At 38.0% G+C, this 18144-nt stretch overlaps 3 protein-coding genes across 8 annotated transcripts; 1 reads left to right on the forward strand and 2 right to left on the reverse strand.

The window, feature by feature from the left end:
- The first annotated feature begins 4 nt into the window (after positions 1 to 4).
- On the forward strand, positions 5 to 2451 carry lrrc42 (leucine rich repeat containing 42). Its single transcript, XM_079451795.1, has 7 exons — positions 5 to 600; positions 713 to 844; positions 924 to 1042; positions 1172 to 1257; positions 1365 to 1478; positions 1585 to 1663; positions 1794 to 2451. The coding sequence occupies exons 1-7, from the start codon at positions 188 to 190 to the stop codon at positions 2075 to 2077; spliced, it is 1227 nt and encodes a 408-aa protein (XP_079307921.1). The 5' UTR covers positions 5 to 187; the 3' UTR covers positions 2078 to 2451.
- Positions 2099 to 6133, reverse strand: tmem59 (transmembrane protein 59). 2 transcript variants are annotated; one of them, XM_079451797.1, is made up of 8 exons: positions 5880 to 6133; positions 5573 to 5678; positions 5380 to 5474; positions 5130 to 5282; positions 4953 to 5028; positions 4619 to 4745; positions 4424 to 4541; positions 2099 to 3168 (listed from the first exon to the last, which is right to left on the reverse strand). In XM_079451797.1, exons 1-8 carry the CDS (start codon positions 6033 to 6035, stop codon positions 3010 to 3012), a joined length of 990 nt encoding a protein of 329 aa, XP_079307923.1. In that variant the 5' UTR covers positions 6036 to 6133; the 3' UTR covers positions 2099 to 3009. The 2 variants fall into 2 exon arrangements, with proteins under 2 accessions (XP_079307923.1, XP_079307922.1); XM_079451796.1 differs by having other exon boundaries at positions 2268 to 3168; positions 4619 to 4748.
- A 162-nt stretch (positions 6134 to 6295) lies between these two features.
- Positions 6296 to 16372, reverse strand: u2surp (U2 snRNP-associated SURP domain containing). Of its 5 annotated transcripts, none has more exons than XM_079453243.1 (26): positions 16008 to 16372; positions 15028 to 15126; positions 14701 to 14812; positions 14404 to 14525; positions 14256 to 14323; positions 14085 to 14173; positions 13890 to 13925; positions 13686 to 13768; positions 13434 to 13599; positions 13135 to 13346; positions 12475 to 12518; positions 11249 to 11353; positions 11057 to 11123; positions 10801 to 10982; positions 10522 to 10684; positions 10362 to 10441; positions 10174 to 10261; positions 9936 to 10082; positions 9650 to 9830; positions 9219 to 9293; positions 9027 to 9090; positions 8756 to 8912; positions 8565 to 8675; positions 8365 to 8486; positions 6880 to 7047; positions 6296 to 6784 (listed from the first exon to the last, which is right to left on the reverse strand). In XM_079453243.1, exons 1-26 carry the CDS (start codon positions 16050 to 16052, stop codon positions 6646 to 6648), a joined length of 2925 nt encoding a protein of 974 aa, XP_079309369.1. In that variant the 5' UTR covers positions 16053 to 16372; the 3' UTR covers positions 6296 to 6645. The 5 variants fall into 5 exon arrangements, with proteins under 5 accessions (XP_079309369.1, XP_079309370.1, XP_079309371.1 ...); XM_079453244.1 differs by having other exon boundaries at positions 9945 to 10082; positions 16008 to 16345; XM_079453245.1 differs by lacking the exon at positions 12475 to 12518 and having other exon boundaries at positions 16008 to 16108.
- Positions 16373 to 18144: the final 1772 nt, after the last annotated feature.

The following is an 18144-nucleotide window of genomic DNA, read 5'->3' on the forward strand; positions in this document are numbered from 1 at the left end:
TAAAGACTTTTATTTTGGTATGTCGCCTGTTGACGTTTCTCTCGGCTTTCGCGACGCTTTTAAAATCCATTATTTCTTTTTTACTTGACTACATTCTTGTGATTATACCCTTTAATCAAATAGCCAAGTCAACATTTAAGATAATAATTCATAGTTTATTCACTGAGCTGAGAGCCTGTACTTAAGGATGTACTTAAACAATGACTATGGAGCTGTTTATGTGCGAGAGAAAGGAGAGCTGCGTTGTGTAAACGCAGATGCTCCGCAGCAGCACAGACTCTCCTTTAAACTGTGCATTGACACTTTACCACCAGCTGGCGATGGAAAGAGAAGCGATCATTTCATCTTTACCTACAACGAAGAGGGAAGTCTGCGGTACACGGTTAAATCTTTGTTTGATATATCGTTGCAGTTCATTGCTGATCACATTGAGCATGTCGATTCACTGGTCGGTTTTCCTGAGCAAATGGCTGATAAATTGTTCGCGGCGGCTGAAGAGAGACACAAGTTCACCGACCCTCAAACTGCCCCCAGAGCACTGCAGCTTTTCTGTGAAGCCTACGAAGGACTGGTGCTAAAATCACTATGTTTGAGAAATAGGTACGAACTTGAAATGACAAGCAAAACAAATGTGTCAATCTAGTGATCTGCTTACACATAGGCTAAATAGTCTATATAATGCCACGATGAGAAATCTCTTATTTTTTCTCAGGCATCTTTTGATATCTGAAAGATTGGGAGAGATAAGACAGTTTCATAGTCTGGAAAGCCTAGACCTCTATGGATGCAGATTAGGTGACAGTCATGACATTTTAAAATACATAACCTCTGAGGCTCTGGCTAGGTAAGAGCGCTGTTCTTTTACCGTGTACATTCAATTATACAATAGCAGATTTATTTATTGCATATTCTTGTTTCTGCAGTCTAGTGAAGCTTTTCATGGGTGCAAACCGCCTTTCTGATGCAGGCGTGCAGAGATTGACTGTACCAATCAGGGTCATGAAGAAAGGCCTTGGTAACTTGCAGCTTCTAGACCTCTCTGGTATGTTTGTGACAGATTTACAGTCAAAAATCTACATATTACATAAAAAAATAACAGGTGTCTAAAACCAGGTTGAATTTAGAGTTAATGGTAACTTACACTTTTGCACCACTATTGATGTTGAAACAGAGAATCCCATCACAGAGAAAGGTCTTGGATATCTAACATGCTTTCCATTGCTTAAAAAACTAGACATATCAAGGACAAATGTAAAGGTAACACAATTAAACATGTAACATATAGTTAATATATAGTTAAATAGTTTAATTACCTTTCTGCTGGTTTCTTGGAAGTTTTAATAGAGTTCTTAAATCTCTCTTAGCTTAACGTGACATTGAAAGGATTCTTCAGAAGAAAAATGGGAATGGTTCTCTCAGAAACGCCTTTAAAGGAGTTTACTCACTCTGAATGCAATACAGAGGGCTGGGCTGAACAGGTAACGTACACACACGAAAAATCCATATCTGTGTATTGTTGCTCATGTAAAGATTTAATGTAAAGGGGCTCCCTCCGCTCTAAATTGTATTAAAATCTTCAATAAGGTCATAAACCAATGGGAAATCACAGCTTCAGAAGTACCAAAGAAAGAAGACCAGCCAAAAACAAATGCTCTGCGTTTCTGTGAGATAATCTTTTTTGTATATTTCGCATTATAACAAATGTTGAATTGTGTTGATAATACTTCAGCTATCAAAACTCCAAACATGAGTGTTTTATTCTTCTTAATTTGGGTTATTATATTTGTTTTTAGATGGAAGGGAAAAGTTTGTTAGTGAGACATTAAACTCCTTGTCTGGGACAAATGATGTCAAAAATGAAGACAAAGTGCTGGTTCACTTTTATAAGCTTGATCCATGTGTTGGCATTTCTTCAGTAGAACACAACACACATTCCACAACTGTTGCTTCTGTACAGAAGGGCAAGAAGAGGAGACTGTCAGGGGAGGAAGAACAACAAAGGATAATTCCTCTCGCAAAGCGCCAGTCTCTGTCAACTTTATCTGCTGAGGACTTGGATCTGTTAAATAGTTACTAAGTGACAACAGGCATCCTAAATATGTGTCAACAATGCATTCCTCTATGAGGAAAAAGACATTGAAATGCTTTTAATTTGCATTTTTCACAATTAAAATTGTTTTCTGTAATTCCTGTCAAGGCTTCATTGGTGTCTTAGGGTCAACATAGTCATACACAATACAAATTCATTTTGAGAAGTCACTTGTTATGTGCACTGTGAATATACATTAGTTGTGTCCAGATAAATTGAGATGGTCTTCAGAAGCCCATGTTAAAGTTCTGAAGTGTGTTACAAGATATAAACTGTAACAACCTCAGCATTTGTACATAATAGCTCTGTTGCCTTGATGTGTCTACAAGTATCATCCGTTTTGTCCATTCTGAACAAATGACAAAACACTTGTGCTGTTGAAAAAACTTATCAATTACATTGTTTACAGGACACCGAACAGATTTTTTTAAGGTTGTTTATTAACAGTATTAAGAAAAATTGTGAAACATTCTCATTTACATCCCCTGAAATTGACTTTGCTATGATTTTATGACCGTTCAAGATTTTTTGCACACACCATAACTTTAAGAGTAATAAGTACCTTTAACAGAAATCAAAATATTAAAATGTTTTACCGTTTTACCAACACAAATCACAAGCTGTTAATGATTATACCAAAAATAATCTTTACAAAAGGGTTGTAAACACTCAAGGAAAACTGAGATCCTACAGAGGCTTCATTCTGACGTAATGCCTCTAAAGTGCCAAAACAGACTAAATATTTCCCAATAGTCCACGCCTTTCAAATTTAAAAAAGGAGAAACATAATCCATAGTAGTGAGTTTGAAACAATAATCACACTTTTGACTGAGGAGACCAGATATCTATTTATAAGACTTATTCATAAGCATAAAGACCCCCCATTTCCAGACATTTCTCCTCTGTGGTTTCAGTGGTCTTTAAATGTTAGACCGATCCAGGTTGACCTTTGATGGAAGGGGTCCTGCTTCCTGCTCCCCCTCCTCTCCAGGAGATCTTATAATGACCAGAGATGACTGCAAATAAGGGACCAGTTTCTGATCCTTCATGTACTCCATGTCCCCATTTATGCTTAGTTTCTGTTGAAACAAAGGTGAAAAATCCCAGATCAGACATTGTCTTTCAGGTGAATTTCTTAATGGCTAGCTACAATAGCATCACAAATACTGTATATTCTCTTAAATGTCAAGATGGATCACCACAAAATACATAAATTATATATATGATACAAATATACAATTTTAAAGCATACTTTAAAATGTATGAATTTCATTGCTTTATTTAAGGGTGCGTTCATATTTGAAGTTTGGTTCTTTTGGTCTGGACAAAAAAATAAATAAGAGTTACCTCAATTGGGTTAACATTCTTATTTGTGGTGTCAACAGTCATGAATGGATAAATACTGCAGCATCAAACTGACTGCATAAATATACTATGTGGTCACTTTAAATACCCAAATACCCTGTTGTTCCGCATCCAGAAAAAAATGACGCCTCGCAAATCCTTTTTGGCTGTTTTAAGTTTCCTAAGACATTACTTGCTCAAATAAATAAAGAATTCAAAGGATTGTTTACACTGAGTTTCTGTGAGCTTGTGAAATGAGGCAAGCGCTGTTCAGTTTTTAATTGGGTGTCCGTTGCTAAGGGTCTGTTCATATCATTCTATCATTCAAACCCCAGGTTGTGTTTAAAGCAGTCAAAACAGCACCAGGAATTCGCCTGTTACAGATCTTATAATCACTCCTTTATATTACCAAATCACTTGAATTTCGGGCAGCATATTGCCTTTGGTCCGTGTGCGTTCATATTTCAATCGAACAGTGCCAGAGTTCGTTCGACCGAGACTCTTTTCAACAGTCTCGGCCTGCTTATTTGGTGTGCACCGGGGTTTGGGTGGCAACTTTCACACTTCCACAAATAAACGGTAAACCGAACAAATCGCACCAGAGTTCGTTTGAACCAAACATGGCATATATGAACACACCATAAGTATCAAATCAAGTGGTGTTGACACTTTTAAAGCCAATTTTTCAGAGAAAAGTAAATTAAATCATAAAATAATAATATATAAATCAATAAACCATTCAAAATTGATACAAAAACTATTGGACACTTTATGGTTGTTCAATGGTGGTAATTAAAAAGAATTTGACTACATATACCCATTTAAAATCGAAACTCATTTTGGTGCCCCTGTTAACACACATAGTAGCAGATATACCCAGTGAATGGATCATCTATTCAATTGATTTTTGCTTAGTTGGCAATTTCTTTCACAGCTATATGGGGTGTAAATCCCCTCTATGACAAAGTTGGTAAGCGAGATGCGTTTTACCTCAGCAGGAACATACTGCTCAACAGCAGTGGACACTGTGGCACAACAAATCCAGATTAAAACCAACACAGACAGAACCAAAGTGGTAGTCAGAATCCAGCCAGGCAGCCAAGGGTTCCTAAAAAAGATCATATGAATATTTAAGAAAAATCCCAGAACAATAGGACTTACTATACAGATAAAGAAGTGACCAACCTTGAGAAACAGCTCAAAAGATTGTAGTCATCGTCAGGGTTTCTTTTATCAGCGAACATGTCTCTGTCTCTCTCTTGAATGAAGGTCATTGCATAGTCTTTATAAACAGGGTTGTTTATTTCCTGAGCTACTTTAAAAACACAATGGGACCAGTATCAATGTTTTAGAGATTGAAACAGTATTTTTATGTTGATAAAAGTGCTGTCTACACCACTTCTGGCACCAACTAAATTAAACAAATAATTATGACAGTTTCCTGAACACACCATTATTATGTATAACATCTGAAAATGATTGACCCAGAACAAACGAGAAGCAGAAGTGATGTGCTTACAGGTGCTCTGTTGCTCTGTCTCTATTGATTCGCTCTGAAATTCCAGCTGAGGGATAAACTGAACTTGCGGCCCAGACTGATAAGAAAAACATCAAACGTAATCAGTTGCAGTCATGCATGCATCACTGCAGTCATACATCCCTAAGAATACATCAGCATCTTATAAACAAACATTACCTGTAAAATGAATACTTTGCCATCATCTGCCTGTAGATAAAATGTCCATGATGAGGTGATAAAGCTGTGGGCTTGGCTCATCATGTCTTCCCAAAAACCTCTCACCAAAGTCAGCGGGTATAGAAGATGGATTTTGGGCATCATAGTCAACAACTTCCCATGCAAAACAAAAGAAAAAACGTATATGTGGGAATTGGGAAGAAGCGTTTACTGGGTTGTACAGAAGAGTCAAAGGCTTTGTTCACAATACCTCTTCCATTCTTTGCTCTGCAAATGGGAGTTGACTCTGACACCCAAGATTGCACGCATACTGTTCTTCTGACTGGGTGTAGGCCTCGCGACACGCTGCGGGAAGATAAAGAGACGGAAGTGTTTATAAAACAATTACAATTATAATGGACTTTGAGAGACAAACGACTTCACACGGGCAACACTGATATTACCCGACTCGCATTCTGATTTGGTTTCGTTGAGATCCTTGCTGTCACCCACGAACTGACAAATGGAGAAGAGACGACATCCTCTTTGACAAGCGTACAGAGCCTCTTCCTACCAAAACAAACAGGCCAAAAATAAACATACGACTGCACTTTCCATGCTACCACCGTCAGTTCACGTTATTAACTCTCTGCAATATCTCTTACAAATACATAAAACAACTCCACAGCGTTAATACGTTTGCATTGTCGTAATGAAAAACAGCTGGTTGAATGTTTGTATATATCGGTATTCGGTAAAGCTCACGCTTACCCGCGGATAAGTGTGCAAACTGTAGGTCATTTGACATGTTTTATGGCAAGACGCCGTGTTTCCCAAAACACCATCAAACACATCGGAAGATCCAGAGGTGCTTACAATTACGCAGAAATAGCTCATAAAAATCACGCAGGACCGTACAGCGCTCATTTTTGTGAAATAAACGTCGTGTAAAGACGCTTCCTTGTTTGTGGACTGTGGCGCTGTGAAGATATCGCGAGATTTGCAGGGCAAATTCTCTGCGCGTGCGCTGTGACGTCTCTCAACGCAAACCTGGTTTTAAAAATAAATCCATTGCAAAACAAAATAATTTGCAAACATCGATTTGATATCGTCATCGCGATTACGTATTTCAAATAACATGCATTGTTATGTCTGCAAGTGCAAAAAATATTAGAAGGTCAGAGCCATCACGTACAACGGTCTTTATTGAAAAGCAAATATCTATACAACTGAAACGTACACTATTTTAATTTAAGTCAGTTTCAAGGGATCTAAAAACCATGACAAAAATAAGACAATTGTTTTCACCTTGATGGGGGACTTAACCCTCAATGCAGCCATTCTTTTCTCAACATCAAAGGAAGTTCCTAAATGACATTATAAAACACCCAATAGATTACCCTTGAGAACACGTTTTTTTTGTGCCAATGCTTCAAAAAGAGGGTGCGAAAGAGAGAATGTCTCCCACAGTGATTTACAGGACAAAATTGAGGCACAAAAGAACACGCAGACATATTCTTTATAAAAGCCAGTAGTCTCAGTGTTTGCTTTTTTTGGATTTCTTGTGAGAGCGGTGAGGCGATCGTGACGGAGATCTTGATTTCTTTGAGGATTTTTTGGGTGTTCTCGACCTGGACCTGCGTGACCTTCTGGGCGTTCTTGGCGGTGAAGGAGACCTAAAATGATAAATAAAACCGATTAACATCTCCGTCTGGCAACAATTCTGTGGAGACACAAAAAACTGGAACTATGAGGAAAAGGATGTGTATACCGTTTTGATGATTTGCGGTTACTGTCTCTAGGAGAGTCTTTATAGGAAGATCTAGAGCTGTCTTTCGTATTGGATCTTTCAGAGCGCTCGGAGCGTGGTGATGGCGACCTGCCACGTCTACTGCTGCTACTTCGGGTGGGGCTGGGTGAGGGGCTGTGTCTTCGTTTTCTGAGGGGAGGGAGAGGAATAACAGACAGTGTTGCTGCATTAATACTAACGCAAGTTAAACGACTATATAGTACACACATTTACTGTAGTGCTGTAGGGCAAACAGGATCCGCGGGGTCCTCGGTGGAACTACAAGGGGTCCGTGTCCTTGCGGGCAACTTTTTTTAAGTAAGGCACGGGTACAGAAATATTACAAAAAATGTTCATTGAAGCTCCCGCATATTGCAATTTTAACCTGCGTGCGGACAAAAAACATCCATTCAGGCAGCAGAAGCAAGTTAACCTTACATTTCATTCTCATATATTTCGGAACTTATGTACACATTTGTTAAACCTGTAAACGGCTAATTTGACAGGCAAATGACACGCACCGCTTCTGCATTGTAAACTCAATCAATGAAACATCAATGAAACATGCACCGTGTACTTATGGGCATGTCAAACAAGTTGCCCCAAAAATAAAATTTTTAGTCTGATATGATGCTCTGCAAAAAAAAAAACTAGTTTATTTTTTTGCAGAAAGACAACGGAGCTCAGAATTATAAAATAGCGGTGTGTTCTGCAACACAGAGAAGCGGAAGAAAATATAAGAATTACACTTAATAAAACGGCCTGCTTTTACAACAGAATGCATAAGCCTCTACCTTTAATAGACTTTGCGCCATTAACCAGGGTCAGTCATTGCATTGAAGCCTTAATAAAAACTACGGATCAGGACAAAGAAAAATGTCCTAATACAGTGAAACTGAAAGTGTTCCTAGATGTTCTGCACCACAGACAAGAATGTAAAAAATGCAATGCAAATACACGTGATACAATAAAAGTGGAATATAAGTAAGTACATTGAATTTCATGTGAGTGTAAGAGAAAGCCAGCAAATCTGTAAAATCAGATTTTACCTATATAGTAACCAATATTTGATTTTATATTTGTAATATATATTTATATTTTTTTATTTTATTAAACAGTATAAAAAATAACTAGCCATTCTAACACGCACTGTGAGTCAGTTACGTCACCTATATGTTTCTTTGCTCACAGCTGATTGGTCAAACTTCAGTCTAAGATCTCGAATCCGGAACATAGCCTGCCCCGGAGCAGGTTAGCCATGCAGCGTAAGATACCATGGCGACGAACACCGAATAAAACCGAGCTACTTTCATGGTACCTAAAACCCAGGGTTGGCACAAACTAAACTGAAACATAGCTGGCTAGCCACCTAAACCAGCTTCAAGGTACAGGCCCCAGGTGTATATTTGCTTAACACAATCTTAGATGGTCTTCAGAGTTTTACAGATTTATTTTATTTACTCTTACTTTTCTTTTCTGCTTGGTGTGGAGTCTCCTTTGTCCTTTTCTTTGTGTGACACATCAGATTTCTCTTTGTCTTTCCTCTCTTTTTCTTTCTCTTTGTCTTTTTCCGTTTCTTTCTCCTTCTCCTGAACAAGACAAAAATTGTGGCTTTAAACAACATAAAAGTGAGAACAATAAGATTCCACAATATAGCTGCTACTAACCCTCTGTAGTAACTTGTCCCGATAAAGCTCTACTTGTTCTTGAATACTCTGTCCAGACTTTTTGGGTCGTTTTCCAGATTCAAGTTCATCTTGAAACTTCATGACTTTAAGCTGCAACCGGAAAGAAAATAAAATGTATAATCTTAAAAAATGTTAATCTTTTGTTTAGTTTAACAAGAATTTAGATATACCTCAATTTCTCGTAGTTTGGCACGTTTCTCCTCACTCGTCTCAGAAAACTTTGCAGACTTTAAATCATATTCTTCTTTAATAGGATTAGAATAGGACTGCTGCTCTGCAGAGCTTGAGTTCTTCAGAGAGTCTTTGCTCTCGGTTTCATGTGTTGTTCTGTGACAAAATATTTCCAAAGTGAATTAAGTCAATAGAACATGACATGTTTTTTTTGCCGATATAGAAATTATCAAGAAGGTGTCACTCAAACATATAGTTCAAAGAACTAACCTCTCTTTACTTTTCTCAGATTCTTCAGGCAAATCAAAGACCTCCCATTTTGATGTGGTCACAGCTAAAAATAGAGGAATATCAGTTTTCTGGCTAAAAATAGAGGATGATACATTTTCTGGAAACAAAATCCATGAAAAAGAAACTAAAATGTTAATTATGTGATGAACATCATAAGGAGTCAGGACTAACCTTGAGCTTCCAAAGCAGAACCATCCACCGCTTCCCATTTTGATGGGGCTACCTTAAAACCTGGCTTTTGCTCCACTGAAAGAGAAAAAATGAATGTCAAGAACACATGCGGTTTCACTAATGAGGCGAAACAAGGATTCCAGACATTTTATATGGATTTCTTTGGTACATTTCTATTTGCAGCTTACACATAAATCTTTTGAATTAACATTTACATTAAGGCATTTGGCAGACGCTTTTATCCAAAGCGACTTACATAGCATTATCCTATACATTCATACATAGGTATCTGCAATGCCTTGGGATCCAACCCACAACCTTGAGTTGTTAACGCAATGCTCTTACCACTGAGCTATAGGAAAGCTGTTTCTATTATCGTGGCTCTTCAGTCATAGTATGAATGGAAGTATTTGTATTTTTAGCAATCTTACAAGGAACACCATCCAGATCATCATCCACTCCCTTGATAGGCTCTCCATCCAGGTCGTCAAGAGGTGCACCATCAATTTGCGCTCCATCAATGGGTGTCCCATCAACATCATCCAGAGGAGCACCATCCACATCCTCTTCCACAATAGGAGCACCATCGATGTCGATACTGGTCTCCAATTGCTGAATAAAACAAAACATCCATATTTAGTCTATGAATAGACCATTTTTGACTAATACTTGGATGTTACTATTCCAATTATATGAACGAAGTAAGCCATTACCTACCACACTAACCTCTGGAATCAACTCTACAATCTCCTTTTCTGGCTCAAGACTGACAAGTCCCAGGAAAATGTTCTGAAGTTTAATCAGGAAAGGATCAGGATACACTGTCCAGTCCTCCCATGCACGGAAACAGGACATTACTCTTTGCTGTAGAGATAAAAATAAACAAGTTATGAAATTCTACATAATGATAGAAAAAAATGTCAAATAGTAGTGTAACAACACTAGGAAGTCGCACCTTGAAATGCTCCGATTGTAAGTGGCCTTGTATTGTCTTATATGTAGCATTGAGGTCAGAAAATATCTGACCCAGTTTTGTTTCAAAGCTGTAAAAGGATGACAGATGATCACATAAAATAACCGAAATCTATCAACATTACTGTGTACTTGGAAAAATACTAAATCTAATAAAATCATGACACTTACAATTTTCTGTAGTAAGAGGCATTCGCAACTTTTGCAGAAGAGTTATACAACACATCCGACACCAAATATAACCTAGCAATCTGAAGACAAAAAAATTATCTGAGCAAAAATGTATGCACAAAAAGTGTGTGACAATACTAACTCTCTTGCACAGTCTTACCTTCTTTGGCAGCGGGGTTTTAAGTATGGACAAAGACTCAGCTATGCATTCCACAATCTCCTCTGCTGCATCAGCATGTGTGAGGCAGAAGAGCATGGCTTCAGCAATGCCACTCTTCCTTGGTGTAAGACCTCGAAGGATCTCCTCGAGTCTATCCCTTTCACTGCAACAGAAAACTATTCAGTACATACACTCAAAAGCCTGGTAGCCACACAGTAACTGAGTAGTTAATGTCTCCATGAAATTAACCACAAAACAAACATGTGTTGATATGCATACTCGTCTTTTAAGGAGCCCTTCTTGCTAGATTCTTCATCATCACCGTCATCAATATCCTCAGCATCTTCTTCACGTTCTTCAGTAGCGCCGTGTAAATACGGGTTGAGGGGAGGTGGTCGCCACATAGATCCATTCTTAAACATCCTGAAGTCCTCAGTTTTCCATTTTGTTGGAGAATCGCCCTACGCATAAACCTTGTGTTTGTAAAAACTGGACTTTCTTTTCTAGAAAGTAGAACATAAGTAAAAGCACTAACCTGTAATATTGTGTACAACTTCCACCGGTAATAGACATGAGCCGGACCTTGATTTTCAAATAAAAATCTGTCAAACCCATAAAACAATGTTTCGTTACAGACCACTCTCAGAGGACCAGCACAGATCATAAAAAAAGTTAACAAAATCGACTTTTGACTCATTGACTTTATTGAATAAATAGAATTCCCCACCTGTAGAGTGGATTGTTAATCTCTCGGTTCATGATCATGGCCTCAAACATGGGTCCCTCACGCACCACAAACTCGATCATTCGATGGATTAGAGAGAGCAAATTCCTACAAGAAAAAAACAGTTAAAGCGAAACAGATTCAGCGCCATCACCTAAACAGCTCCTACTCCTACAAAATGACATCTGATGAAATGCATCATAACATTTTTGCCCTGAATCAACAGACATGCTTTTTTGAGCTTTTAAGATTTAAAACTGACTTGCAGTGTGACAGCTTGTAACAATCAAAGCATGTAAACCCTCTCTATGTCTAGAAAATCTAAGCCATCGTGACTTATAACTGGACCATCCGACACCCCTAAATGTGATGTTATGTGACCTATTTTGTTTTTGGAAAATAGATAATCGTGAATAGGGAGGGACAAAAATCATGTAAGCACTTCTAAAGTCAGTTAAGGGATTGGGTCAATAATTGGGGTCCCTGATCTGACTTGTGAAGTGGTCGATAAATCAACAGATGATGTTTCTCTAATGTACTGAAACACAAATCACAAGCATTGGAGCCGATCATACCGATGTCAGGCAATCATTGTGTATACTTTCCCCAATCCATCCCGTGACGCTTTTCTGGTCCCTCGCAGCTGCAGACAGTTCAACTTGTGCTGCTCACCAAGGCCAATGTCAAAGGTCACTGAGACTATGGGGATTGGGTGTCGCTTTTGAAGCATGCTACTGTGGCAGTTGAAGTGAGCAATAGCCAGAGGGGTGGTCTATCAGTAACTGAGACTAAGTAATGGTGTTTTCTGTAATGTTTTAGTTGGTTAATTAGTAGCTGTGTAATGAATCACGGCTGATGAACTTTATCGGATTACACCTTAACACCACCAAACTGTCAGCTATACCTTACCACAGACATGTATGATGACGGTCTATATAAATAACATCAGTCATTTGGTAAAGAGACAAGGTTCTTAAACACAGAGAATTCTTATTCTTATGCTAATTTTGCCACCCGGAAAGCATAACATAGAACCTTTGTAGACGAGTTCAAAAAATATATGCATTTTGTATAGTTAGTAGATCATTTCCTGGTTTTCATGCAAGGCCTCAACTATTGCTCACCCAAACCAGCCTCTGGTAGCATGCATATGTCCAATCATTCAAACTACAGAGATGGGATAAGTTCTCTACAATTCATAAGAATTTGGAAAAAAGAAAAGCATGTACCTTTCTGTTGGGATAACCACTTTGACTATGGCTTGCGACAGAGTCTGGATATGAAGTCACATCAGATAATAAACATAGAATATATGTGAGTATTGTTAAAAAGAAACAAGCATAATACTAAATGCAACATAATATACTCCTACAACAAACAAACGTGTTCTATCGTGTCGGTTTTAAAACTTGACTGAACACATACCCTAGCGGAAAATAAAACAAAAAGCTACAAGATATGCATCAATAATATATTTGTACACATTTTTCTAAATGATCCTCTTTACAAACGCAAACATATTTCTTTCAACAAACAGTATCAAAATGCATTGCGTCGTCTTAACCTAACTTTGAATAGCACCAAAGCCTACAATACGCATTGTCCAATGAGTAATCTATACTTAAAAGACTTACCCGTACAATCAGCATGGTACATATGTAATTTATATTATTTTACAAATATGGTTAAATTTAGCAAAACTACACAATTCTAAAAACACAGACCTTAAGCACAATGGAGAGAAAAATAAAAAATAAAACAATAGGTGATGCACTTAATCCCCAAATAAAATTACAATATATTGAAACATTACTAGAAAAGTCTGTACTCCTAACTTCATTTTTTATCATGCTAAAGGAAATATTTTTGTCCCACATGTGCCAAGTTACCTTCTCAAACTCCTCTTTGCTCTTGGGAGGTGGAGGCATAGGAGCATTGGTGTTCTTTAGCCTTTCTTTGGGCTGGGCGTTAAAGGGCAGTCCAGAGGGTGGAGGCGGGAGGGTGTGCTCCATCATAGAAGGCGGAATGTATATAGGGTGAGGAGGAATTGGTACACCTTTGCCCCATCCCAGTTTCATTTCAAAATCCATAATCATTTTTCCTGAAATAAACAACATTTCCAGACTTGATCAATGACTTTATTCAAATAATAAGAGCTAACAGAATTAATGGCTGGGTAGACATTTACCATTTAAATGCTTAAGTGCACGTTCAGCATCTCGTCTCGTCATGAAGGCTACAAAACCACAGTTCCTCTCCCTGGCCCTCTCCTCATCAGTTCTGGGCCACATAATTTTCACACTGGCTAATGGACCATAGCGACCAAATTCCTGACAGAGCATCTCCTCATTCATCTGTTACATAGAGAGCAAATATCAGAATGGGACACTATAATAGAGATAGATAATTAACCAAACAAAAATATAACATATGAATTTACCTGAGGATTTATGTTCCCTAAATAAAGATTTGTAGTTGTTGGATCACCAACATCATGTGAACCAGGAGCTGAATCATCCAAAACTGAAAAGAAAAACAACTGTTCTGATTGGCAAATCAATTTTTATCACCTTTGCACCACAAGGAGTCACAAACCCCAAATTGGTTACATAATTGCATTACACAGTATATAAAACAAAATTACCACTGGACGGACGGTTTCTTCGTGAAGAACCATCCGCTAAAAGAAGCAGAAAAGCCATCATTACGGAATATACGCTGATGGGGTGGCCATGATATGCAGGAGCAGAAGAATCCTGACTGGGTCTATCTCCAATGAGTGAAAAGATGGGGATACAGGGGAAAACCCTACTACAATCTATGCGTCAAAACAACTTACACGATCGTCGTCCTTCCGCTGGGAGAACCGGCTCAAAACGACTGACTCTGCCCTTCAACCTGTGACGTTCATCACGTTCCTCCTGTATCCTGCAAAACAATGAAGGATTAAATTACGCTCTTATATATGTTGAAGGTGCTATTGTCTGTTAATAACAGATAAAACACCAACTGTTTTAGTTCCTCCTTGAAGAGTTCAAGGTTGCTCTTTTTCTTTTCCTTTTCTCCCTTCTTTGATGCCTAGGCAGAGAACAGAGATGATTGGCTATTAAAAAAACACAAACTTTTTAAAAGTTTAAATAAAAATATAAAACACGTACATTGCGTTTGTCTATTGATAAAAACTGTTGGGGAGTTTCCAAAGGTAAAAACGTTTTTGTCTCCGAAACTCTTGACTTCGGTTTGTAAAGCTTTCCTTTCTTCTCATCAGCCGCTGCCTCCTCTATAACAGAATAAAATAACATACTATTATTGACAACTATGCTGGACAAATTAGTACAAGTATTCACACCATTTGTCATTTGAAATCAGTAGATTTCAACCACGATTCCTAGACACATCTGATAAAACAAACCAACTATATAGTCATTGCAGGAACTTGCAAAGGACAGACATACCTTTAGTAGCATTGGCAATGCCACCACGGACAAAAGTCTTCACTTTTCCTTCTCCGCCCTCAAAGGCAGCAAGAAATTCCTCATAGATCTCTGCAGCTGCTCTTTCATCCTCCTATAAAAACACAGATTGCCTTAATCATACAGCAAAGCGCAATGAAGTTGAACTTGTCTTATAATATAATGGACATATTTAGTTCAGTTGCAGATTGGAAAGCAACGACATGAATGTCTTCAAACAACGAACAGACATCAATGCATGTCAAGTCAGTAATATCGGGCTGCTTCATGAATGTTTTGGGACAGCAGAAACTGATCTCAAGTACTCACCTTCTTCTTTATTTCATCTTGCTCTTTCTTACTTAGTGTTCTTTTTGCAACCGCCATCTTGCCGATACTAAAGGCCTTTAATTTACTTTCCAATAAAGCCTGGATGAAGATATGAAAGTCATTAATTATTACACTAATTAATACTGTAGAAGTAATACACTAATACACTAAGTAATACTGTAGATAAACGAAAGGCCCACAAAATAAGAAAACTCCAAGAAAAGAAAGTAAGGTAGCCATTGACAAGGATTGATATAATACACATTTAGAAAAGGGATCCCAAAGGGACACAACAGTAGGTGTAGACATTTATAAATATTATTCTTCAGACACTTAGAATAAGAGCGTCTGCTGAATGAATAAGTGTAACCCAAACTATGGTACAGTCGGACAGATAATGGAGCTGATGTGGCTACAGTAGCGATTTATATTTTATGGCACCGCATCATAGTTTCAGTTGACAACGTTCACGTGGCTAGCAACATTAGCGAACATGACCATATTAGCTTATCAGAGCAAATAGTTTAATAAATGGAGAAAATAAGTATTCTCAATTGAATTATTTTAATACTTTTAAACGGTGTGCCAATCAATTCTACATCACTATATTATCTAGAAGTCTACAATCATTTCTGTACGTGCTTGTGTTAGCTTTGTTAACGCAAACCTAATACAGCAGCGACACGTATCATGCCTTTTGGTGGAGTCACATATAAAGCATTGAGATATGTATGAAAAAATGATCAAATACAACATAAAAGAGTTGGATTTTAGTCTGATTCAATTAATGTAATGTTAAAACGTGCAGCCGCCGGATATCTAGCTAACTAGCCTGCTAATGAGTTAGCATCACAATATATTTCGCATGTCACAAAGCAACACACTACTTTATTAAACATAAAGTTGTTGCATACTCGTCTTCACGAGTAAGCAAGGTTTACTTAAACGTTATTGATTTAAAGTAAAACGCAATAAAATACCTTTGAGCTGGCTTTCTGCGCCCCGCCTGGCGTTTTGTCCGCCATTTTGCCCTACACTGTGCAAGCGCATGAGGCGCGTTCACATGCTTCTCGTGCTGAATGAACGAGTCAATATGACGCCTTGCTTTCACAAGCGTGCGTCCCAGCAAAGTCTTTAGCTTTTGGAGTTAAATCGAAAACCATATAGTACCGAGTGAATGCATGAAATGTGTAACACAGTACATTTGTTTTATGTAGCTAATGCGAAGTGTCACTGGACGCCGATAAACGTGGTTTGGATGCCATCTGCCGTACGAAATCCTTGCTTGAATTTCCCAAAACACACCTGTTATGCGGGTGAGCGCATATCACTTTGTAAATTAATTGTCAATGAATTATTATTCAAAGACCTAGCCACACTCTCAGCGAGGATCCGGGCTCTGGGTGCGTAAAAGATTAAAAAATATGAATTCGTATTACGTACAAGAATTGCTCATTTAGGTAAGTTACACAAATCATCACGAATGAGAATTTTTAGCTAAGCATTTGTTCGTAGTTTTATCTTCAGCGCTCCACTGTGAATAATATAATTATAATTTTGCAAGACAAACATTTAATAATAACAAATCATTACACATTTCATAACAATAAATTCAGACAAATGCAGATGTTTATAACGATTTTATCATGCAAAAGGATATGTAGCCTTTGCATCATATAAAAGAAGCAGTGTCTTACAACTAAGAAGGTCACTCCAAGCAAGCTGTTTCATTTGATTGACAGATATATTTATTTAAGGTAACATTGTCAATTATTAGACAAGTTTGTAAATACACATCATTATGCAGACTTTCTTAGGATTCTTATATTATTTAGCCACAAAAACAATATTGTAAAATATTTTACTATTCTGATATGTTGTTTAATATCCTAAAGGCTACTGCATTACTGTGAATTAAGTAATAGGCTACGGGTGTCTATGGCTAAACAAGAGCTTGTATTTTCTTAGTTTATTGTTGCTTTGCAGTAGCCTAACATTTGTGCAATGTGCTGTGATAAGAAAAGCTGAGAATACAACGTGTAACTTGAATGGGTCTCATTGTAAATATTAAAGCAGGCAATTAATTTCAGTCATAAGCACAAGCAGGCAACTTAAAACGTGTTGAAGAAATGGATCCGCTGTTGGCATTCACCGCGTGCCTTAATTGAAATACATTAAATCAAGGTCCACCGTGAACACGGACAGCGTGAGCCTAAAAGGCAAATAAAGCTTTTTATACTACATGCACCACAGTCGACAGGCAAAACAAACATGATTCTACCATCAGGTGTATTTTTTTCTCAAAAGGACACTTGAGATATTCATATATTAATATCATATTCTATAGCGAGGACGCGTAGTTCATATCAGATGACAACGGAATCCCGTGTTCTGACTCCGAGTCTGCGGGGCAAAGCGCAATTAAATCGGAGGAGAGGTGATGTAATCGCTTCGAAGAATGCCTGCACACTGCACATCCATCAAATACAGTCAGGCATCTCTGCAACCTGTAAAACATCGAAAACATAACAGTTAAACAATGATGCCAACAAGGCCTGTTCGACATTGACAGTTCACGTCGAGCATCAGGCAACACTGATATACAGTATAGCCTAAATAAGAACCAAATATGCTTCATAGCATCAAAAGACAACAAATTATCCCCGTGTCTTATTATAACCAGGCGCTCGAATACAGAAAACAAACAAATCGATTTAACGTACGCCTGCTGTCGGTAAATCCGCATCATGACCGTGACTGCATATCATCCTATACTAGGATGGATGAAACGGATTCAATATCTACGTTCATTTCAGGATTTGAAGTCGGCGTACATACCTCTGTGAAGTCATGCAAACTTGATAATATCGCCGCTAATATTGCAGCCTTAAAATGAATTGTGAGCCAGTGGACAGCCTAAAGATGGAAACTGCGCCGAACGCTGCATTACGATGGGAGCGTGTGACGTCACCATGCAGACGTTCTTGCGTCCTCGAGTTCTGAGCTTTCAGAGTCAGCAATGATACGTGCCTATCAATCGAGGCTCCTTAATGGCATTATTAGCATGCCACGAATCGATTGAAGAAAAAAGTGCCATCACGTATCAAAAGTGAGAAT

Source organism: Barbatula barbatula (genome assembly GCF_947034865.1).
Source record: "Barbatula barbatula genome assembly, chromosome: 3".
NCBI classification, from domain to species: domain Eukaryota; kingdom Metazoa; phylum Chordata; class Actinopteri; order Cypriniformes; family Nemacheilidae; genus Barbatula; species Barbatula barbatula.

Bases quoted from the DNA above. Each gene is read 5' to 3' on its own strand.
- lrrc42 (XM_079451795.1), top strand. From the start codon at position 188: ATGTACTTAAACAATGACTATGGAGCTGTTTATGTGCGAGAGAAAGGA. The intron at 1,258-1,364 runs GTAACACAATTA...AATCTCTCTTAG, and splicing joins TATCAAGGACAAATGTAAAG to CTTAACGTGACATTGAAAGG. The intron at 1,664-1,793 runs GTGAGATAATCT...ATTTGTTTTTAG, and splicing joins AACAAATGCTCTGCGTTTCT to ATGGAAGGGAAAAGTTTGTT.
- tmem59 (XM_079451796.1), bottom strand. From the start codon at position 6,035: ATGAGCGCTGTACGGTCCTGCGTGATTTTTATGAGCTATTTCTGCGTA. The intron at 5,475-5,572 runs GTAATATCAGTG...ATCTTCCCGCAG, and splicing joins CAAATCAGAATGCGAGTCGG to CGTGTCGCGAGGCCTACACC. The intron at 5,029-5,129 runs GTAATGTTTGTT...TTTTCTTATCAG, and splicing joins GCAAAGTATTCATTTTACAG to TCTGGGCCGCAAGTTCAGTT.
- u2surp (XM_079453243.1), bottom strand. From the start codon at position 16,052: ATGGCGGACAAAACGCCAGGCGGGGCGCAGAAAGCCAGCTCAAAG. The intron at 10,442-10,521 runs GTAAGACTGTGC...TTTTGTCTTCAG, and splicing joins AAACCCCGCTGCCAAAGAAG to ATTGCTAGGTTATATTTGGT. The intron at 9,294-9,649 runs GTAAGATTGCTA...TTTCTCTTTCAG, and splicing joins TGATCTGGATGGTGTTCCTT to TGGAGCAAAAGCCAGGTTTT.